Raw genomic sequence first — 24,988 nt, forward strand, 5'->3', positions numbered from 1 at the left:
ACTTTCCATAATTTTTATTGCTAATGTTTACATTGTCTATCTGAAGCTGAATTGCATTTGTAGATTTGCTTCCAAATAAGATATAGTAGGTCTTTTCTATGTTAAGTGTTAGTTTGTTGGTTGACATCCATAAGTGGACTTTTTTTAGTTCATTATTAACAACATTATTTAGTGTGTGTGGGTTGGGGTTAGAGTAGATGAGGGTAGTATCATCAGCAAACAAAATAGGTTTCAGAATGTTAGAGACATTAGGCAGATCATTGATGTATATAAGAAATAGGAGAGGTCCCAAGATGCTGCTCTGTGGCACTCCAACAGTTATTGGTAGAGTAGGAGAGGTTATATTATTGATGGCTACACATTGGTGTCTATCACTAAGATAGAACTGGATATAGTCCAGTGCATGGCCTCGGGTTCCATAATGATGGAGTTTACATAAGAGGTAATTGTGATTAACAGTATCAAAGACCTTTCTCAGGTCAAGGAAGAGTCTAATCGGAAATGCATTTTTGCCAAGGGCTGAGTAAATTATATGAAGGAGACTAATAATTGCATTGTTGGTACTCTTTTGGGAGCGGAAGCCAAACTGACAGGGGCTAAGAATGTCGAATTTTACGAGATAGGAGTAGTGCTGTTTGTAGATAATTTTTTCAAATATTTTTGATAGTATGGGTAGGTTTGATATTGGTCTGTAATTGTTTGTCTGTCGGATTACCTCCTTTATGAACAGGCGTTACTCTTGCTTTTTTAAGGATATCAGGGAAGGTATGACACTAAAGGGATTTGTTGAACAGCAGAGCTATAGGTGGCGCAAGGCCATGGGAGGCGCTCTTGTATACAATGGATGGGAATTCACTGATGTTCCCAGCATTGGTTTTTAGTGAGTGTATGATGGACACAACATCTGTCGGGCTGACTGATGAAAGGAGAAGAGAGTTTGGATAGCTGCCTGAGAGGTATGTGTTGTGTCTGAGTCTGTGGGATTTTACTGGCAAGGTTAGCACCAACCAATGAAAAGAAGCTATTAAATTCATTTGCCATTTCTAAATCAGTTGGTGTAAGGCCATCCTTAGTGTGTTACCTGGTTGTGGGAGTGTTTAGTTCCTTGGATATTAGAGATGGTATTCCATGTGCTTTTCATGTTGCCTTTTGCTTCTTTGAATCTAGTCTCATAATATGAAAGTTTAGCTTTTCTTATGATACTGGTAAGCACTGATGAGTACCTTTTAACTACTTCCTTTGTAACTAGGCCAATCCTAAATTTCTTTTCATATTCATGTTTTTGAAAAGTAATTGGCTGGATATTTATTCATTTAAATATTTACAAGAAAATATATTGGGCTTTAACACAAGGCACATTATAGTGTCATCGTACAGCGAGTGAGTATTCAGTTATTACTTGACATGGGTTAGTAAGGGTGATCAGTGGAGGGAGGTATGGGTAGAGTCACCCACCTCCTGCTTTTGTGTGGCCATATGCCTGACTGCCCATCCAAATCTGCCTGCCATCCAGCTTGCCCAGTGGCTGCCCACCCACCTGCCTGCCAACCATCAAGCCCATCTGCCTGCCATCCAGCCTGACCACCCACCCACCCACCTGCCTGCCCACCCACCCACCTGCCTGCCCACCCACCCACCTGCCTGCCCACCCACCCACCTGCCTGCCAACCACCCACCTGCCTGCCCACCCACCCACCTGCCTGCCCACCACCCACCTGCCTGCCAACCACCCACCTGCCTGCCAACCACCCACCTGCCTGCCAACCACCCACCTGCCTGCCAACCACCCACCTGCCTGCCAACCACCCACCTGCCTGCCAACCACCCACCTGCCTGCCAACCACCCACCTGCCTGCCAACCACCACGCCAATCTGCCTGCCATCCACCCATCCAGAACCTGCCTGAACCTGACCTGCCTGCTCGCCTGCCGACCCAACTATCCACCTTCCCGCCCACCCACTCACCTGCCAACCACCAAGCCAGGCTTGGGAGTAGAACTCCCAGAACCCCATCAAGCAGGTATCTGCCAGCCATCCACCCATCCAGGTCGCCCATTCACCCACCTGTCTGCCCGCCACTTGCCCTGTCCACCTACCAGTCAGGCAGCTAACCATCCACCCAGTTCCCCACGCTATAGTGTGTGGAAATTCAAATTATGTTGTGGTACAAACATTTTTGGAAATGTCCACTTTTGGACTTCCGTGGTGAAATGTCCTTTGATCCGGTAGACCGGCTCATCCATCCCAGGGGCCTTCCGATATAATCCAGACTGGCGAGCTGGCATTCAGTTGGCATTCTTTCTAAAATCAAATATTAAGTACTTTGCCCTGCCCTGGTAACGCTTTCTTACTCACTAGTCTATCCTTATCTCAATTATGGTATCTGTGCTTGGGGTTCTACTACCCAAAATTATGTGTCCTCTAATTACTCAACACAAATCTGCTATAGAACAATAACCAACACTGGCCCCAGACAGCACTCGGCCCTATTACTTAAATCTTTGAATGTTATTGTCACTGTTATTAAGTCCTCTCAAGTGTGCTTTTATATATACAGTATATAAAACTAAACTGTAAGGCCAATCCTGACCTTAAACACATCCTAGAAGGTTGTAACAAAGCCCATGGGCACCTCACTAGAAACAAATACCTATTTGATATCTCAAGAGTGCGACTTAACTAGAAATGCTCTGCAAATTAAGGGACCCAGAAAGTGGAATGACCATCCCAATCATGTCAAAGACTGTACCCCTCTCAACCCGTTTAAGAGAAAAACTAAGTACTGTACAGTACTACGTAATAACCTCCATGTAACCTACCTGACCTAAATGTCAACCTATGTCTTGCTATTTTCAAACAATATTGATTTTTGACCAACTTTTTTAATTGCTGATATCTGCCATGTATAAATTTAAAGAAAATTGTAGTCTTCTGATTATTTGGTTAAAATTACTTCTGCTGTTCTGTTGTAATTTCTGCTGTACCATCCATCATGTAATTATTTTCATTATTTTTTTTTCCTTTTTCAATTTAATTTATGCTTTTGATATTGATTAGTTTTAGGTTTCCATCTAAGTGTTTTTCCCACATCTTTGTTGAAAAGCTGTGTGTATTAATTTAGGCATCTTGTGTATTAGTTCTATCTAGAAATCCAACATGGTTTGTAACTCATTTTGAATGTGTGTACTTTTACCTGAATAAACATTATCTTATCTACTTTGTTTCTTGGTGTTCCAATACTACTGATTATTTTTTTCAAGTTAAGAAATACTGTATTATATGCTGTATTGTTACAGGGCGGCAATAATGCTGGTCACACAGTTGTGATTGGAGAAGCTGAGTATGACTTCCATATTCTCCCATCTGGTATTATCAACACTTCTGCTGTGTCTGTCATTGGTAAATATAAAAATACACTACTGTAGTAATTATGTTAGTTGAAAATATTGTTGTGCAATAGAGTATAGTGTTTATATTTTTTGTGCTATCCCTGGTATGAATAAGGTGCCAATATATTAAGGGAATGTGTTATTGAAATTAGCATAATCTGGTCTGACTGGTCCAGTGGTCCAGTCACATAATTGGTCTATTAACAAAGTCACCACTAGAAAGCTAGACAAGGCTGATTTATAAATGGGATGATGTATAAACACTACATGGGACAGTGTGTGAACATCAGAGGTCCATGGTTGTTCAACATCCTCCCAGCGAGTAAAAGAAATTTTGCCAGAACAACCGTGGACATCTTCAAGAGAAAACTAGATTATTTTCTCCAAGGAGTGCCAAACCAACCGGGCTGTAGTGGATATGTGGGCCTGCGGGCCGCTCCAAGCAACAGCCTAATGGACCAAACTCTCACCAGTCAAGCCTGGCCTTTGGCCAGGCTTGGGGGAGTCGAACAACTCCCAGAACCCCATCAAGCAGGTATCAAGCAGATGTGATCTTGGGTTTATCAGTAGTAACCTCAAATTATTGAGATAGATCATACCACATTAATTTAGATTTTGAAGGTACGGTAACCAAATTGTTAGGATGTGAGAAATTTTTATACATTATTGTTGGTGACTGAAACAGTAGCAATTATAAATTTGGCTTCTCAGGGAAGAGGGCTGAACCAGTAAATTTGTCTGGTGTCAATGAGCGAGACTGTAAGGCAATCTCATTTGGCTAGGCATTTGTGAACTAATTGGGATTTGGGGTTTTTATAACCAGCTATATTTGCTCTCAAGATATGTAGGAGTGTGGTTATTTCATCAGTAAAGATTTAAAAACCGATTGCTATTGCAGGAAATGGTGTTGTAGTGCACCTCGGACAAATGTTTGAGGAGATAGAGAAGAATGAAGCTAAAGGGCTAAAAGATTGGCAGAAACGACTTATCATATCTGATAGGTCCCATATTGTATTTGATTTCCACCAAGTAAGTTTAATATTTATGTTCATTGTTTTATTGTACATATTACAATTACATTTTCTGTTTCATTCCATTCTCTAGTAAGAATGATAGTCCAGCTTCTTGTGCCCTTTGTGTATACACAGTTAATTTAACTGACCAGTTATTTTAAGCTGCTAAACTGTTCACTGCCTTGAATTCTCACAAAATGCCTACATTGAATGCAAAAAGAAAAACTACATTTGATACGATATATAACTACTACACTACTGTGGATAGTAACAATTCATTCACCTGAGCACTGGAAGCCTTAAACACCCGACCTCCAGCACTGATGTGTCGGGCACAGATCATCAAATTTTCTTGTGCTAGATGGCAATCTGAGGAATGCTTAACTTTCCAATGGGTAGCAGTTAGCTGCCTTGGAATCCTTCCCTTTTTATCCTTTTCATGTCTAGCTCCGTAGCGTTGTTGATAAGAGACAATTTCCAGGCAGGAAGTTGGGTGTTCTAGGCTCCTAGTTCCCAGGCGAATGAAATGTATATATATAGTGTATATGTATGTACAGTATATGACGATGTCGGACCACGAAGGAAAGATCAAGATGGGAGATTCCTTAAGTGCTTTTGTATTTAATAAGGATCCTTCTGAAGATGTATTATTAAATACGAAAGAACTTGAGGAACCTCCTGTCTTAAACCTTCCTTCATGGTCTGGCATTGTCACATTGTTCTTCACGTGTTAATTTCTTTGTGATTTACACACACACACTCGGTATAGATATACAGTATGTATGTGTATTAACCTAGTTGTATTCACTTAGTTGTGCTTGCAGGGGTTGAGCTCTGCTGATTCGGCCTGCCTCTCGACTGTCAATCAATCAACTGTCACAAACTACTAACTAATTTATATTTCTCTGTCTCACTCTCTGTCTCTCTCTGCCCTTTAAGGGTGGAGTGAAAAACATGATGGAAGTGCTTAGAAATGCCAGGAAATTGCAGAGTGATGAGGTTGGCAAACTTTGGTCAATAAGACAAGACCTCTCTAAGGAGGACAGAGAAAAGCTGAAAATGAACCACATTGAAGCAAAACGTCTAAATGGGGATAGAAATGAAGACAGAAATTCTTTTTTCTACAAAGTGTCAGTGACTGGAAAGCTTGTGAAATGGTACATAAAACAAGGCAACAAAATCATTAGTGGAAGGGGGAGTAAAGAGCAAAGAGAAAGGGAACATGTTCCTGAAAGTTGTATATACCAACATAAATGGCGTGAGGTCAAAAACTTTGGAGTTGCAAGATATAATTCAGCTATAGGTTCCAGATACAGTATTGTCACATTATCAGAGAAGAAACTTGAAGGAAATATATTAAATGAAGTCGTATTCCCAAGGGGTTATTCAGTTTGGAGACGGGACGGGAAAACCAGGAAGGGAGGAGTGGCGGCTGTGCTGGTGAAAACACCTGAAGGTAAGAGTTAATATTTGTAAACCCTCGAGATATTGACATAATGGCATTGCAAGTCTGGAATCAGGATAAGCTGATAATTTTAAATGCCTACAGCCCACCAGCAAGCAACACATGGACAATGGAAGAACTGGATGACAAACAAGAGGGCCTCATAATGGTCATAAGAAATATTATTGTACAGGCAGATAGAGAAATCACGACTGTTGATGCTGGGGGACTTCAACTTTAAAGCAATAGACTGGGAGGCCTATGAAGCAAGAACGGAGGACTTGTGAACCTCATTCTGGAGACATTCTTGTATGAACACATCAAGCAGAAAGAGTGATCACATTCTGTTAGACATTAAATATGCTTTAAGATATCAAATAGAAGAAAATGGGGACATTGGAACAGTTGATAAACTCAATTTCAAGAGAGGCCACTATGGGGAACTTAGAAAATTTTTTAATGAGTGTAATTGGACAGACTTGTTGCTAGGATCAGCTATGGATAACTCCGGGGAGCCTCCGGGATTCGTCCAGAAAATGGCATTTCATTACATTCAACGCTGGTTTTTCAGCACCATTGTTTCCTTAGCTTGAATCTGTGTCCTCTTGTTCGTGATGTTTCAGGAATTCCTCTTTGTCAATTTGGCCAATTCCTGTTAGAATTTTGTATGTGATGATCATATCACTACTTTTTCTTCTGTCTTCTAGTTTTGGCATGTTTAATCTACTACATGAGACTACATGTGTAGTCTGCCTCGTAACTCTTCTTTTTCAATTCCAGAAGCCATTTTGTAGCATGCCTTTGCACCTTTTCCAGTATATTTATGTGCTTCTTGAGATATGGGCACCATACTACTGCTGCATACTCCAACTTTGGTCTCGCAAGTCATGAACGTACACCATAGTACAAACATTGATGTTCTAAGCAATTAGATAATAGAACTTTGTATTATTCTCTTTATACAGTCCAAAAATAAGATGAAAAACAAACTTAAATATTCCTAGGCCTAGTATAGCGCACATACGTACTATATTAGGGCTCAGATAATGGTTAGGCCTAGGAAGGTTAGGTTAGGTTAGGTTATAGCAACATAAGTAGAAAATCATTTTCTGGTTTGTCCAAATTCAATAGTACCGGTTTTGACTTTATAATTGTGTTGTACTTTGGTATATGTACTATTGTCCTCACCCTTCCTAAAAGTACTACCAAAACAGGAGGATGGGTTAGAAAGCAGTCTATTATTTTGTCTTTTTCAGAATGTAGATGGCTTGCAAGAGCAGGAACGTTCTAAGGATTCTTCTGGAACTAAAACTTTGGGCACTACCAAGAAAGGTATTGGCCCATGCTACTCCAGTAAGGCTGGGAGACACGGTCTTCGTATGGCAGATCTTCTTGGAGACTTCAGTGTATTTGAGCAAAGATTGAGAGATTTAGTTGATTCACACCAAAGAATGTTTCCTGGTAAGTTCATTACAGTATTTTTATTACAGTATGCTGCAATGGTATTACACAACCACATTAATATTTGTTTTTCCAAGGGCTGTTACTCTGCTTTTGAACTTTAAGCCTTATCTATACAATGTGAATATGCTTGAATGAACTATATGGGATGAGGCTCATTCATTGCTTGAGGAATTTCATTTGACCTGTCAGACCCCTAGCAAATCTCGGTTGAAGAAAAAGGCATTAAATGTAATGAAAGGCCAGTTTCTGGGTGAGCCCTCTTGGCTCCCTGAAGCTATCAACTCTGATAGTGCCATACTATTAAGTGCCATCAGTCATAGAGTTGTATTGGCCTACTGGGGATCATGAGTCAAAACTTGGCTCGTCTCAAGGAAGCAGTGGCACATACGGTAAAATTACTATGAATTTATTAATGCCTGCCTTAAATTGGGAAGCACCAAGAAAGTCAATGAAACAAAACAGACCACTGATGATTATAAGTGAGACTGCAGCCTCAAGAGCCACCAAAAGAACTCTCCCAACAATGTAAACAAATGATAAATTCACAAAACAAGCACGAGCTCATTTTGTCCTACCTCCCCCTCATTTGGGATAAGGAGGGAGGCACCCCAGGGTCAGCTGGCTACACTACCACCAGTTCTATGAAGATGGAAACACCTCAAATGCCCTGAGGGAAGGAGGGTGTCAGAAAGCTTGCAAAGCTTGCCCAATGGCGTTTCATTATATTCAGTGCTGGTTTTCTGGGGAAAGATCCCCTTATGGCTCCCTGAAGCAAACACCAAGAAAAGGAACAAACAGGCACACACCAGGGAGGATGAAGCACTGCAGGGAAAAAACAAAACAAAAAAAAAAGCAAAACTTATGGCTGGGGGGGGAAAAAACCCAGACCAAACAAAGGCGCCGGGGACGAAGCACAGACAAGACAAAGAGCTGCCAAAATGGAAGTCAACCCCTAAAATCTTGGTGCCCGAAAGCAGACCAGGATATAAGAAAGGACAGCCAAAGGAGTGGCACAACCATAAACATGGGCACGAGGACAGGCCACAGGCTGGATAGACGGAGCAACCCAGTGGGTCCAATGAGACAAGACCCAAGGCCTCACAAAGGTGCTGGGACCTGGGCACAGCAATAGACTAAGTTGCTTGGAACCTTGGAAGAGCCCCAAAACTTCCGTGCCCAAAGAGTAGCCCAGAACACGGGTGCAAGGCCAGCTGAGAAGCAGCAAAGAAGCAAACATCAAAAGCAAGGGGAAAGACCGCAGGGGTGGCGAGACATATTGACATTGCGGACAATCAGAGAAAATGAACCCTGGAAAAGGGGAGATCAAGGCAATAGAAAAAACAGCCAAAGAAGCCATTAAGGCAGAACCGGCGGCATGAGGCAATGGCTAAACCACTACTGAACACAACAAAAGAGACAGCCTTGGCTGAGCCAACTAAACATCAAGGACCAAGTAACCCCTTGTGAAAGTCAACCAACTCTAACTCGACAGAAAAGGAGCCGACAGCAAATGAACAAGCCAACCCCCAGAACTGAAGAAAAGCCCCAACTCTGGAGGAGAGCAAGAAGCTCGCCCACCCGACAACCAGAAGCAAGAGACCAAAACAGCAGAAAGAAATAAACCCGGACTAAAGGGGACACCAGAAACCAAGCCAGAAGGAAAAGAAAGAACATGGCCAAGAGATGAAAGAGGCTTGGGCGACACAAGAGCAGGCTGGGGGTGCACAAGGCAACCAGTGAAACAGCCGAGGGAGTATGAACCCGTATGAAGACTGGCTAGCTGATGACGTCATTGACCATTAACGATGCCTGTGCATGGGTCACTGGGGTAACGAAATTTGGGTATGCTAGGAGCCGACCTTTTAATTCCCAGACAAGTTGAAGACTGGCTTGATGATGATGTCATTGACCATTAGCGATGCCTGTGCAAGGGTCACTGGGGTAACGAAACTCGACTATGACAGGGATCGACCGTTTAAACCCCTTGAACAAAATTTTCAGTGGAGAGGAGAGAGCCTTTTAGCACTCCTTTTAGGAAAATTACATATTTTCAAAGGACAAAGATGATAAATGTTACAAAAAATTAAAACATCTCTGACATCGTCCGCCCGGCTGGGAAAAAAATTGAAAATACCCCTGCACCAATGACCGACCCAGGAAAAAATACGAGAACCCCCTATGCCAATGACACACCCAGGAAAAAATGAAAACGGTCGGTCATTGTCATAACTCCCACTACTGGTTGGATAGGGTTGTAAAACCCTGGTTTGGGCCTCGGAGAGGCTGCAAAATCCAGTAAGTTCAGTAAACTTCGGTTTCAACTCCTTTTACCATGTCATAGCTCAGTCGATTAAGGCAGCGTCTGGGATGCTCTCGTACGCAGGTTCGAATCCTCGTCACGGCCCTTGTGGATTTGTTCAATGGGGACTTTTATGAAAGTGGTGGACTTCCTCCCATTTTTTAGGTAAATTTATGATTATTAAATAATTTTAGGCACCTTGTACTATACAGGTACAGTGGTACCTTGGAATGCGAGTGTCCCTGTATGCGAGTTTTTCGGAAGACGAGCAGGATTTACTCCAAAAATATGTCTCGGAAGGCGAGGGTTACCTCGGGACGCGAGTTTGTTGATACGTGTATAGGCCGACTGGCGCGTGGTGGCATGGCGATCGCGCCTCAGTTTACCAGTGTCTCGTGTCCAGTGACTATCCCACCTGAATTCTTCACAAGGATTTACAGTTTTTTATCGGTTTTTTGGCCATTTGAGCATAAAAGTTGTCATTATATATCTTGCCATGGGTCTCAAGAAAGCCATTGGTAAGGTTCAACCTAAGAAAATAGCTGTGAGTAGAGGCAGTAGAGGATGTCCCTTCTTGATTAAGAAAATGTGTGAAGTATGGGAAGAACTGCAAAGTTTTGTTGAAAAAACTCGCCCAGATAAAGCTGTAGCAGGCCGTTGCATTGACCTTTTAAATGATAATATGATGTCTTACTACAGACAAGTGTTAAAATGTAGGGAAAAACAAGTGTCATTAGACAAATTCTTAGTAAAAGAAGCAAGTCCTAGTGGTATGCAGGCAAAATGTGCCAGAGTGTGCATACCAGTGAAGTCCTCACTGCCTGATGTGATAATGGAAGGGGACTCCCCTTCCAAACAGTAACTCCTCTCTTCCTCCCACCTCCTCACCATCTTCCATACGCCTACAGCATTCAACAGCAAGGTAAGTAATAACTTGAACATAGTTTTGTAGGTTTATTTAGATGAATTAGGTATAAAAATTTAGTTTGATGTGGGGTTTTTGGGGTAGTCAGGAACGGATTAATTCATTTCCCTTTATTTCTTATGGGGAAATTAGCTTCGGAATGCGAGTTTTCGGAATACGAGGCGTCTCCAGGAACCAATTAAACTCTTAAACTGAGGTATGCCTGTATTATATTTTATTGAATAAATGATGAAATAGTTTCTCATCAGAGCTGCAGGTAGATGTTGAAGAGGAAGTCAGGAAGTACAAAATTTATGCTGAGCGAATGCGTCCATTGGTAGCCAATGCACTTGCTTACATTCACAAGTGTCTTAAGGAAAACAAGAAAGTGCTGGTTGAGGGAGCTAATGCTGCGATGCTGGATATTGACTTCGGTAAGCTTTGTTTTAGATACAGTACTTAAGAAAAGGAATATAATTTTTATTTTGTTTAAATAAATTACACAGTATTGCTTTGTCTTTAAGGATTCAGGTATCTAGTATCTCATTGCAGCTCTTGTGCCCTTTTATTATTGTTTGATTTTAGTCTATGCCATATTAACATAATTGTTAATGATGTAAGCAATTAATATACAAATGATAGGTTACTTTTAATGTATAAAAATAATTTTACCTTGATCAATTACTATTAAATGGATGTATTTGACAGGTACTTATCCATATGTCACCTCCAGTAATTGCAGCGTTGGAGGGGTATGTACGGGACTAGGCATTGCTCCTCAGTACATTGGTGAAGTCTATGGGGTAGTGAAGGCCTATACTACCAGAGTGGGTGTTGGACCTTTTCCCACTGAACTAGATGATGTAAGTAAATAGCACCTTGAGTTTAATGTGCTTGTTATATGAAAGTTTTTCTAACCCCTTGTGGCTTCCTAAAGGTACCTCTGAGATGGCCCCTAACTACTGTATTGCATCAGCTATGGAGTTCAGTTCAGCCTACTGGGTACCAGTAGGCCAAACGAAGCCCAGAACTGAGCACGTCCTCGGAGCCACTCCACTCGGAGCCAGAGGAACTCCACGAAGGCCAGAAACCACACCACAGGCCAAGTGCGAGAGTGCCCAAAAATCCTCCACCATGAGGGCTGTCGAAAACAAAGGCACTTGAGGCTACAGCTGCACCAAGCCCACATCCAGAGAAAGAGCAGGAGCCAAAAGGCAGTCATTGAGCAGCACAAAAGAAGCGTTGTCCAAAACACCTAACACATGGTCACCTCCTCACTCCACTCGAGTATACAGGAATGACAGAAACCACACCAAGCCTTGAAGGAAAGATAGGGTTGTCTGCCAGCTAGGATGACTCCAGGACTTCATAACACACCCAAAAAGGAGAAGACCCAAACTCAAAGGGGTAGGATCCATCAAAGAGGCAAACTCTGTCGCGCAGGAGGTACTTGAAGACATCATGAGCTACCGATGGAGGAACTGTAGAGGAAGGAAACATCTGGAGGGATGGATTCAATGGACCTAGCAGTATGTAGAAATAAATCTTGTGGGATGGGGGGTAGTTTTCAAATAAAAATCATAGGGGGGGGGGGTACAAAAACCTCTTCCCCAATGAAGCAAGTGACTTTCATCCGAAGGGACGAAGACCCACTTGGGGGTACAAGGAAACCCACGGTCCCCAATCTGACTCCCATTATGCCCTGTAAAACAACCACGAAGGATCCAGGGCAAAGCTCATATCCACACCCACCATCTGGGATAGAAAAGCGGAGTCCAAGGGAGGAGAATCGGAAAGAGGAAGGCCCCAAAACCACCACCACCTGAATCGGCTGCCCCAGGAAGTGGCCGAGCGAAAGCCCATGCTAAATTCTACCCTGGCCCAGAAACCCTCAGCCGTTTCGGGACCAGAAGTAGTGAGAGGGGGAGGGTAAAGCTTCGAGGGCCCACTATGCCACCAGCCAACAACCTCTTCCAAACCAGACCAAGATAGCAGGGCAACAAGACCCAACTCACTCAAGGTGAGGGCCAACGCAAGCAGGAAGGACTTCTAAGGGAGTAAACTCCCAAACACACACGAGAAGAAAACTCGGTGTAGAGGCAGTGCTAGAGAGCACTCAAGGAATGGAATCTTGAGCATGTGCAGTTTTAAGCATTCTAAAAGCCAGGCCTATGCTGCACCAGTGTACAAAACAAAGCATACAGGACAAAACTCAGTGAATCACTTGGCAGAAAAGCATTGGGGCCAGCCATAGCTACTGACAACACTGGGATGCTACTGCAAATGTCTGAACTCTGGAAGGTGTTGTATCAGCAGAGAAACTGATGGCTTGAGCCAGTGGATGGCTTGAGTTAATGAACAGTGTGAACTAATGGACAGCATAAGTCCCAGCCTCCCCTCTCTCCCTTCCCAAATGAGTGGGAGGGGTGAGGTGAATGAGCACACACTTGAAAGATTTTCTATCACTTGTTTGTTGTTTGGAGAGTTCATTTGGCGGGTTAAGAGGCTTTGGCCGCTTTGATCCCAGCAGCTTTTGTATTGGTTCACTGACTTTCTGGATGCCTTCCCTGGTGAGGTGGTGGGTTGTCACCTGCTTTATGAACCGTCAAACTTATTTTTAAGTGTGTACGCCAATAAAATAATTTTTTATTTGTGTGTTCATGTTAGGATGTTAATCTATTAGGAAAGGATGGAGCATTAATCATGTAGATTACGTAAAAAAACTTTGAGAGAGTTTGAGGCAGTTTCAGAAAATCCTTTACTGCTCCCTTAATACTTTCTCCGGCCCGGCACGTGCAACCTAGCACACCCCAAGGTGGGCCGAGTGTTTCAAGTCAGCGCACACCTGCACTAAAATGTGTACTCTTTTTTTCAGTTTTCTCACCTCAATTTCCGTGGTACATCGTTTATTCATTTTGGTACCAAATTGTTCAAAATAACTTCTCTAAAGGGATATTCATACAAGGTACAATGGTCTTCTGGCTCATCAAACACCAAAATCGGCCAAGTGTTACCCCCATGAGCACGCACTTGCACTCAAATGTTTATGCTCTTTTCAGTTTTCTCGCCTCAATTTTCATGGTAGGTCATTCATTTTGTTATCAAATTTTTAGCAATAGAATGCTCTAAAGGGATATATACATGTAAGGTCAAAAAGCCCGGTTCGTCACCCGCAGCAAACCCGAAAATCAGCCGAGCGTTAACCGTGAGCGAGCACCCACACTACAATGTGTATGCTCTTTTCAGTTTTCTTACCTCAATTTTCATGGCATGTCGTTCATTTTGGTGACAAATTGTCGTAATAGAATGCTCTAAAGGGATATATGCATATTAGGTCAAATGGCCCAGAGCCACATGCACCACACCCCAAGTTAGGCTGAGCTTTACCCTGTGAGCGCTCACCCACCACTCGCACTCAAATATTTATACTCTTTCCAGTTTTGTCACCTCAATTTTCATGCTACGTCATTCATTCTGGTGTTTGCAATCAAATGGCGCACATTTTAAAACTAGTCCCATAATGATTGGGGGAACAGAAAATGATTTTTAACAAATATTTTCATTTTGGACTCTGTGCGCGTCCTCGCCCAGACTGGGTATACCTGTATTCGTATACGGAGGCATTATGAGTTATCGGTCAGGCAAAGTGTTAAGGGCTTTTTCTAATAATGATTAGGATGAGTAAGTAAATGGTGTGCATAGATTTATTCACATATCTGTACATGATCGATCACAGCACAGGTACTTAGCTGCTAGCTCAAGCATCTATGGTCCAGGGCCCACCTGCACCACAGTGCACAGGGTCAAGGATCGCCTCTGGGAGAACCTAGTTCTCACCACGGCTGAGATATTGGAAAAAGTCTTTGCCTTCGCAAATGTCTCGCCAACTGGCATCCTGGAGATTAGGGAAGGTGTTAACCTACTCTTTTCCAGCAACTTTGACCTGGAAAAGCTATTTGCTGCCACCACCATGACCACCCTACTAGATGCTGGCCTGACCCTCACCTCTACTACGCTACCTGGTGTCATGGAGGGGTGTGACTATGTGTGCTAGGTATATCAATGCATGGATCTCTGACTGCAGTGATGATGACATTCTTGCCAGCATCAACACTGAACTGGGTGCTGACTGCAGTAGCGGCTAAGACCATCACTAACTCCGACAATTACCGCAGACTGACACTGAAGGTGACTTTTAGTGTCAGTGACCTTCTTAGCCACCTTTTGGGGCTAAGAGCCCTAAAGGTGAGTTATTCTATTCATATGATGTACATTGGGTGGGAGTGTTCCAGTACCATTTTTAACACTTTCGCTGCCTTATGCTGCATATTCATCACAGAGCCAAAATTTGGAGTGTGTAATGACACAAACGCTGTCATTAATTAAAAAATTTGTAAAAATTCCATTTATTGTCCGAATACTATGGGACTTGTTTTAAAATGTGCGCCAATGTATTCTCATTCTCTGTATACCCCATGTGACTTCCTGTTCCTGCCATGTGGGTGCCCACCCACGCTGGAGGTTCACTGTTCTCGTGACCTCACTTGTGACTGCCGCGGCCTCCCCTCGAGTCGAAAAGTTCCCCATTCCGGTTATTTTATCTCGGGTATTTGTTGTTACCGGCTTTATAAACCCTGCACATTGACTTCCAGATGGATACTAATCAAGAACAGAGCTAATCCATGACAAAAGCATTCAAAGAAACACACGAGGGAAAAGTTATTGAGTGTTCGTCGAAAGTATAGAAAAGTTACTTGTATGTTCTTACATGGAAGTACATGTATCCCTTTACAGCGTTCTATTGCAAACAATTTGATACCAAACTGAACGACGTAGCCCGAAAATTGAGGCGAGAAAGCTGAAAAGAGTGTAAACGTTGGAGTGAGGTTGTGTGCTCATGGACAACACTCGGCTGACCTTGCAATGTGCATTCCAGTGAAAGTGTTAGTTGTTGGCTACTTGCCAGGCTTGTCAAAGGCACAAGAGGACAGCAAGACTAGGGATGACTGACTGGTAGCGTTTTGTTGAAGAGTTCCCCACTATGTTCCCCACTTCCCCACATCAGTGGGGTGTACTTATAAAATAACAAAATTAAATATTCGTAAACAATTTTGCAGGACACTGGAAAATTACTGCAGTCTCGTGGTGCCGAGTATGGAGTGACTACAGGGAGGCCAAGACGATGTGGCTGGTTAGATGTAGTGCTACTGGCTCACAGTAATATGGTGAATGGTTATACTGCTATTGCTCTTACCAAGTTGGATATATTAGATGAGCTGAGAGGTATGTATTTATTAATTTATGGATGATAATTTTTTATTGAAGATTCTCTTCTATACTACTCAAAATTACTTAATACTGTATAATTTAAGGTTCAGTATGGTAGTTACTGTATTTTGTAATCTGGTTCATAAATTTAAAGTAAGGATGGCTGTTGTTCTCACTGTAAGTATTCAGGGGAGGGGGGGTCTCAATATATGCTGCAATAGGAAATATAAAGTTGTATGCATCTGTGACCATTGTGGAATGATTGGTGCTGAAAAGTTGCACCACTAACGCATATTACAGTACAGGTACTGTACTTCCCTTTCTTGTTCAACTCTTCTCGGGCATCAGAAGTCTTCACTTTTATTTGGTATCCCTTTATTTCTTCAATTAGCTATTGGCTCAATTTATTTTGCATGCATGTTTATACAGTATCCATATTTACTTTGTATAATTAAAGGTTCTTAGTTTCACAAATCATCCATCTTCTGCAACTTGCCATTCTTCACAAAGTTTGTGCTAAATGGCTAGTAATGAGATAAAAGCCTTGTCTTCATTATCTAAATGCAGCATGCCTTTTGTCCAATTGTATACCTCTTGTATCCTTATGGACTTTGCCACTTATGTACTCCAGTACCTCATTACTCAATGTTGGTCTTGTTCTCATCAATTTGACCTTTATTTCATTTCATAAATTTTTCCTTTATTTCCGCTATCCATTGCCCAGCCATGTCGGGTGGATGGTAGAGCGGCGGACTCGCTTCATGCAGGTCGGCGTGCAAACCCCAACTGTTGAAGTGGTTGGGCACCATTCCTTTACCCTGTCCCATCCAAAATCCTTATCCTAACTCCTTCCAAGTGCTATATATAGTCTTAATGGCTTGACACTTTCCTTTATAATTCCCTTCCCTTATGTTATCCATTATCCCATTTGTACATGCACATGATTGGTTAGCAGTCATTTATTATTGCTAACCAATCTCTCCCATATCTTTTTTATGATTCTCTTCTGTCTTTTGGTTAATTATTGTCTTAATTATTGTCACCAGTCTCTGTGGTGTAGTGGTAAGACACTTGCCTGGCGTTCCGTGAGCGCTTTGTCATGGGTTCGTATCCTGGCCGGGGAGGATTTACTGGGCACAAGTCCTTGACTGTAGCCTCTTGTTTAACTCAACAGTAAAATGGGTACTTGGTTGTAACGACGATTCTTCGCGGTGGGGGTCGTATTCCAGGGACCTGCCCGAAACACTATGCGTACTAGTGGCTGTACAAGAATGTAACAACTCTTGTATATATCTCAAAATTATACAAGACTGATTATAATAATCACATGCCTGTCCCTTTTTCCCATACATTTACACGTGTCCCTCACACAATTTGCCTCCTAAATGCCCCTTCCCTCCCCTTAAATACCCCATACCTCCCCCCTAAGTGCCCCATTCCCTCCCCCCTAAATGCCCCATTCCCTCCCCCCTAAATGCCCCCAGATAGAAAACCATACTGTCTGTTATTATATAATTTTTCTCCAGGTGTTCTACCTATTTAGTTTTAATATTTTCCAATATTTTTACTATTACATTTGTCAATGATACATGTCTATAATTGAGGAGGTCTTCCCTGCTGTCACTTTTGTAGATTTGAACTATGTTAGCCTTTTTCCACACATCTGCTAGGACTCCTGTACACATGGATGCATGAAAAATCATTTTGAAGTGGAATGCTGAACTCGTGTGTGCATTCTCTCAGAACCCATGGTGAAACTCCATCTGGGCCAACTGCTTTGTTCTTACTTAGCTCCTTGATCAGTTTTCCACTTTGTCTCTTAGACACCTCTATGTGTTCTGTTGTTCTCTGGAATTCTTATTGTCTGGTTCTCTGAAGATTTCATTTTGCACAAACTTTGGAACTGTTCATTTAATGTTTCAAACATTTTCTTTTCATTTTCTGTGAATGTTTCCCATTTTCAACCTCTGAATATTATCCTTTACCTGCAATTTGCTTTTGATGAATTTACAGAATAGGCCTGGTTCTGTTTTATAGTTGTCTGCTATCTCTCTCTAAATTTCTTTCTGCCTCTTCTCACTGCCATGTACTGTAGTTGTTTCGTGATTCTTTGTATCGCAGGTGTGTTTGAGGGTTTGGCCTTTTCCTATGTTGAATCAATTTTTCTCTTTTGGTCTCTGGCCCTCTTGCAATTTCTGTTGAACCAATCCTGTTTTCTAGTTCTGCATCTCTGTTTTGGTATAAATTTTGTTGTGCCTTTATCATATATTTCACAAAACTTAACATGCATCTCATTAACTTCCTTGCCTAACAACAAGTCTTTACAGTCAAATTCCTTCAAAGAACTTTTCAAGTTCCTTGTGATGTCCTCTCCTGAAATCGGGTTTTTCAACTACAGTACTTCAACTTCCTCATTCTGTTCCAGATTATAATGCATTGGATACTTTATTCCCAAAAGGACATGGTCACTTTCACCCAAGGGAGGAAAGTAGTGAATGTCAAATATCTTTCTCTTTCCTGGTGAATATCAAATCCAGCATGGTGGGAACATCCCCTTCCATCATCATTGTAGCTAGTTTAACTTGATACATGAATGCTTCCAGGATGAGGTTTACAGATCTACAGGTCCAAAAATACTCTGTTCTAGCTTCATATGCCTCCCAGTCTATGGATTTAAAGTTGGAGTCGCTGACTACCAACAGCCGTGATCTATCTTTATCTGCTCTCACTATAAACTCTCATTATTGTTATGAGGCCCTCATTTTTTATTATCCAGCTCCTCCATTGTTCATGTGTTCCATGGTGGTGGACAGTATGCCTTAATGATTATCAGTCATTCATTCAGCTTCAGTCATTATTTAGTTTACCTTTAGGTGTGTTTTTCACCAGTGTGCCAACACCTCCGCCTTTGATGCCTAGTGCATCTTCTTAAGGCATAGCTGTGCCAGCACATTGCTCCAGTCCTGAGAGGGAGAGAGAGAGAGAGAGAGAGAGAGGTAATCAATACATCAAGTATAAATAGCTAAGAGGTGGGGCATGAAGAGCTAGATCTCACTCCCTCATGGTCATTGATAGGTAAGCTCCAAAATTAGCACTACAGTATTACAATCGACACTTTATTTATTGCTTGTGCATTTTAACTTGCTTAAACTAATTAATGTGTATTGGAATTTCAGAGATCAAAATTGGCATTGGATACATTAGAAGAAATGGAGAAAGAATTGAACACTTCCCAGCAAACATGAGTGAACTGGAGGACATAACGGTAATAATATTCCATCAGTTTTTCTGGGAGGGCTTCTAATGGTGGTGTCTTGGTGCTTGCTACCTTGTACCCACTGTACATTTCAATCCATGCCAGACTCTAGTGAGTTACATGTAAGCTAAACCAAAACCAAAATCTACCCCCTCCTCTTAGAAGCACATGGAGCAGGATATCATAAATAACCATAACTAAGAAAAGGCTATCAGAAAGTTGAGGGGGGGGGGGGAGCCTAAACAGTCTACAGCAAGGTAAATAAAAGATCGACAACAAAACATCAAAGTCTTGAAATTAACAAACAACTTAGTAAAGTAATTTTCACTTTAGTTACATCTACACACTACCAGAAGGCTACATACCTTCCTCATTGAATCCTTTGCTCCCAGTTTTGAAACATCTGAGAGTTTTGCAGTCTTGGGATGGTGATACTTTTGGACCTTATCTGGGACCTTATTTGGATCTTACACATACATTTTGAATGTGGAGGTTGGAGAACCTCTGCTTCTCACCTAGGATCTGCTGACTTGTGTTTCTCAGGAAGGCACTATGATCATGGCTTCTTCCCAGTGGGGAGTTATTTTTCTGTTTTATACATCTGGCATGGATTTGGGTTCTGCTCCATTGGTAGAAACACTATGATATGGCCTTAGATGCCATGGAAGACAGACAAAACACTGATGTAATATACACAAATTTCACAAAAGCTTTAGACAAATGTGACCATGGTGTTATTACACACAAAATGCACACAAAAGGAATTACTGGCAAAGTAAGGAGACGAATCTTTACCTTTCTAACAAACGGAAACCCAGTGTTTCCATGTCAACAAAGTAAACCCAGTCAATAGAGTAAAATCTCTGAATCATCCACCCATGAAAAGCTGTCCTCAAAGGTACAGTCCTTGCTCTAGTACCTTTCCTCATCCTCATACCAGACATAGACGAGGATAAAAACTGTAGTACTGTGTCATCCAAACACAATGAAATAACATTAAATTAACATGATGCAACAATGAGAAAATCACAATGTAATTTCATTGTGCATTGGAAGAGATGCATTAGAGGTAGAACTACTGGACCACAACCAGATTGCATGGGGGCAATACATGAAACCCCTGATCGGGCTTCAGTGGAAGCCTCAGGATCTTTAGAGGATTCATTTGAATTCCAGGTTGCATTTCATTTACCCTGTTGTGGTCTAGGGCCTGGGCTTAGGAGTACCAAGTGTGTGAGTTCAAATTCTCATTACTCCTATTGATTTTCTGAGTAGACAGTATAAAGGACACAGCAAACCTCCAATCTATTGTTAATAAAGTCTTTCAGTGGGCCACAGAAAATAACATGTTTAATGAGGATATGTTCCAATTACTGCAATATGTAAAAAAGGAAACATCAAAGCAAATATCACATACAAAACAGTCAAACCACACTATTGAAAGTAAAAAGCAATGCAAAAGATTTACGAGTTATCATGTTGGAAGACCATACTTTTACAGAGCACAACAAAGTTGCTGTCACAACTGCAAGAAAAATGACTGAACCAAAAACCTTCCAAACAAGAGATGTCGTGCCATTGCTAATACGTTTTAAGACATTAGAATATAGTTTCACACTAACAGCCCAGTTCAAAGCTAGAGAAATTGCTGACCTGGAGAGCATGCAAAGATCTTTAACCACTAGAATCCAGTCAATAAAATACGTAAAATTATTGGGACTGCTTAACACTTTTGTCCGGCGGTGACACAGTTTGCGTCCATTAATAATTTTACGGATGTCCGGCCGGGACGCATGTTGCGTCTGTAATTAAAATATTTGTTAAAATTCCATGTATTGTTCGGTTATTATGGGACTAGTTTTAAAATGTGCACCTTTAGAATGAGAACAATTTGATAACAGAATGAACAACATAGCGTTAAAATTGAGGTGAGAAAACTGGAGAGTTTACACATTTTGTGTATAATGCTCACGGGTGACGCTCCGCCGATTTTCGGGTTTGCTGCGGGTTGCACGCTGGGCTTTTTGACCTTATATGCATATATCCCTGTAGGGAATTCTATTGTGAACAATTTGATACCAAAATGAGTGATGTAACACACAAATTGACATGAGAACACTGAAAACAGTATACACATTTTAGTGCAGGTGCTGGTGTGCAGATGTGTGCTCACTTGTGAAAAATGCTCGACTGATTTTAGGGTTTGCTGCGAGTGGCACGCTGGGCTTTTTGACCCTGTATGTATATATACCTTCAGAGAATGCTATTGTGAACAATTTGATACTAGAATGAATGATGTGGCATGAAAATTTAGGTGAGAAAACTGAAGAGTACATACATTTTAGTGGTGGAGTGAGGCAGGGTGCTCACTCACAGTAACACTCGTCCAATTTTCGTGTTTGCTGCGGGTGGTACGCCAAGCTTTTTGACCTTGTATGCATATTTTCCTTTAGGGAATTCTATTGCGAACAATTTGATACCAAAATGAGCAAAGTAACACAAGAACACAAGTTTACTTAGTGAACTGTGAGAACACTGAAAATAGTATATACATTTTAGTGCTGTTGTGCTCTCACAGGTAAAACTCGGCTGATTTTTGGGTTTGGTGCGGATGGCATGTTGGTCTTTTGGACCATGTATGCATATACTCTTGTAGGGAATTCTAGTGCAAACAATTTGATACCAAAATGAACAACATACAACAAAAATTGAGGTGAGAAAACTGGAAAGAGTATACACATTTTAGTGTGGCCGCCTACTCGTGCAAAACGCTTGGCCCACCTTGGGGTAGGCTGGGGTGTGCATGCCGGGAACACTGGAGCCAGAGCACACAACCTTCACCAATAGCATCAGCATCAAGAACTGAGGTGTGGGTAGCCGACGTGATGGGTCTGGGGCTCCCCCTTCCCCCTCCTGGGGAGGGGGGAGCTGCGCAGACAGCGGCGCGGTGACGTGTTACGTCATACTAGTTTGCTCATTTTCTGTTGGGGAATTCTGTCCACTAGTTTGGCTTTTGGTAGAATTTTAACCAGAATAGGGGTTTGTTTTGGGGCGCTTAGCTTTCTGGGTGCCTGATCCGGTCGATGGCAGACATAGAATGCTTCCAACCACACGGGGGTTTCTATAGGCCATTGCTCCCCTTGCCTCTCTGAGGGGGCCTGGTTCTGGCCGTGGTCCCCGGTAGGCCCACAGAACTCCATACACACGACTGATGCCAAAGTCTGACATTAGCATATCAGCCTAGTAAGCTCCGGGGAGCCTCTTATGTCCAGTGGCTAATGGGGTTTACCAAGATGAGCTGGAAGTATTCCATTCTTTTGTTTTCCTAAAGTTGGAAAATAATTCAAAATTTTGTCTGGTTATTTCATTAATTTTCCAAAAACAGACTTAGGCACTTATTTTCCCACATCTAACAATGATTGATCACTCGAGCATTTTGTTGAACACGGTTATTTAACATTGTATAGGTTATGGCTCAGCATTGCTGAGACTGTCAAAGGGAAGGAATGGAAGAGAGAATATTCAAACTTTATTTGTCATAAGATACAATACAATAAAATAACGAAAATAGATGTTTAGATAGATGCCAGCCAGAGTTAACATGTAATGTATTCAAACTATATACTTTATTTAATTATTTAAGTTATCCTGTACATTTTTATTTTACAAGGTTGAATACATCACTATGCCAGGATGGTTGCAAGATACCGCTCAGTGCCGCACCTATGAGGAGCTCCCAGAAAATGCACAAAATTACATTGAAAAGATAGAGGAGCTCATCAATGTACCAGGTGTGTATACAATGGATTTCATATGCTCTTGGATAACTTCATTTTCATTTGAGAGATTAAGTTGGTGTCCCAGGATTAAATGATGATAATGAAAGAATAATTGAAAAAATTAGATGACATGATTACAGTGATGATGTAGTAGATACTTAATTACATTTATAAAGCCACTAATTATAGTGTTTCAGACATACCATAATATTAATGCAAGGGTTTTAATTAGCACATTTTTGGGGTGTCTTTATATAAGACAATCTTAGTTGAAGGTTTTTTGGCTTTCTCATTTGCCCTGTTTTCATTGTTTAGGCCTTCTGTCATCATAAGCCATATATGTTCCTCCTGAACTATAAGGAATTTTTTGTTGGTGCTTTTTCTACAGTTTCCACATCTTCTCTAAGCATCACCTGCTTGTTCCACTTGCTCCTTGGTTGTTCTTTTTCTGCCTGTGGAGCATGTTCTGCATTCATGCAGGCAGTAATTTTAAGCAATCTACTTAATTCAGGATTTTTCCTTTTTCATGTCCCTGTTCTGTGAATGATGGCTTTGTGGTGGTTACCTTTTGCTTGGCTTGGCTTCCTGACTGACCTTCAGTCATTTGTTCCTTGATAGAATCTGGTGAATCAGATACCTTTGATATCGTTTGCCTTGTGCACTTTTATTCCCATATTGGCATCCTTAGTGATATTTAGCGCCTTTTGAATATCCTGCAACTTTGATGGTGCTACAGACAGCCACATGATTTGCGAACTTAAGTTAAACAAAAGTTCCAGAACTGAGAGCAGAACTGGTGACTGAAACAATAGAAGATGACATAGGTGAATAGATATTGATGAAGAAGCCCCAAACATTCAAAACATTACTGATGATGAAATTATAGAATTATGTACAGCAAAAAAGCCAGAAGAGTGCAATGAAGACAATGGTGTGGAAGGGAAAGAGGATGAAGGATGAAGAAGTGTCAAAGGAAAAATGTAATATGGAACAAATTCAGAAAATTTTTAAAGGCATTCTGGCCTTTATGGAAACGAGTAACAGTGAGTTTGAAACCAAGGAAATGATGAGCCTGTACAATTTGTATATGAAGTTTTTGAAAAAAAGATCAAAGGGAATGAAATGTCAATTAGTCTTTTGCAAAGGCTTCCAAGAAAGCTTCCATTAGCCCACCTGTACCAGACTCCTCACATATTGACCCAAATACGTCAACATTTGAGGTTTCCTTATCACCATTAATCTCCACTTCAGTAAACCCAACACCATCAACATCCACCACCACCTCTTTCATTTAAATAACTATGCTTCATCAACAATGATCATCAACATAACAAGTGGATCAAGACTTCTCTTATTGGTGAGTACAAACAAAATACCATTGCATATATGCTATGAACCTGTCGATTTCCCCCCCCCCCCCCCCCTAGATTTACATTCCTCGTATACGAACTTACAAAGCAACCGACGTGTCACATCCCAGAGGGGTTCGCAAAGCACGTGGTCGTCTGTATATAGTCTCCCCGGCTTGGCGCCTTTTGATAATTACTTACGCTTTATTTATTTTGTATGTAGTTTTAATGATTTCACATTAATATTTCAGTTAAATGGATTGGTGTTGGAAAATCACGTGCCTCTATGATCACTGTCTTCTAGAAGTTTGACTCCTGCCATCAAAAGAAATTGGGGAAATAGAAGCAACCATGGAAAATTAGTGTTACTGAAAAAAAATATCAAATGTTTGCATATGCCTTAAACAGATAGAATAATGTTTCGGCTAAGAGTTTCTTGTCCAGAATTCTGTATTGTATATTATTAAAAACAAATCATATTCAACTTGGTTTTAAATTATCAAAACCTAATGTTTCAAAAGTTTCTTTATTACATAAAGAACACAATTTGGTAGTTAAAGTATCCAGAGGATATATATATTTTATCTTTCAAAACTCTTATATTTTAAGGGAGCCTCATTGTTTTGGCTATGCTTTCAATACATTATTTTTATATTGCCATTAGATGTCCAAGATTATTAGCTACATTTTGAGATTTATTTGGAAGAAATCAATAGACTCGAGTAATTTTGTTTTTAAAGTTGCATTGACTACACACACATTCTGGCAATTTGCCAACTAGCATTTTTTTTTATTAAACCTAAAATCTAATCTGGTTTTACAT

The 24,988-nt window shown here is 41.2% G+C and overlaps 1 protein-coding gene across 1 annotated transcript in view; it reads left to right on the top strand.

The window, feature by feature from the left end:
• Adss (adenylosuccinate synthetase) overlaps positions 1-24,649 on the top strand; it is a 26,543-nt gene extending 1,894 nt beyond the window's left edge. Inside the window, exons 2-10 of the mRNA XM_045744536.2 lie at positions 3,297-3,399; positions 4,288-4,418; positions 7,103-7,307; positions 10,783-10,947; positions 11,222-11,376; positions 15,631-15,796; positions 18,958-19,046; positions 22,708-22,828; positions 24,417-24,649. Of these exons, the coding sequence (XP_045600492.1) occupies positions 3,297-3,399; positions 4,288-4,418; positions 7,103-7,307; positions 10,783-10,947; positions 11,222-11,376; positions 15,631-15,796; positions 18,958-19,046; positions 22,708-22,828; positions 24,417-24,469 (1,188 nt within the window). The 3' untranslated portion in view covers positions 24,470-24,649. The remainder of the gene's footprint in view (positions 1-3,296; positions 3,400-4,287; positions 4,419-7,102; positions 7,308-10,782; positions 10,948-11,221; positions 11,377-15,630; positions 15,797-18,957; positions 19,047-22,707; positions 22,829-24,416) is intronic.
• The last annotated feature ends 339 nt before the right edge of the window (positions 24,650-24,988 follow it).

This window comes from Procambarus clarkii, chromosome 32 (assembly GCF_040958095.1).
Source record: "Procambarus clarkii isolate CNS0578487 chromosome 32, FALCON_Pclarkii_2.0, whole genome shotgun sequence".
Lineage (NCBI taxonomy): Eukaryota > Metazoa > Arthropoda > Malacostraca > Decapoda > Cambaridae > Procambarus > Procambarus clarkii.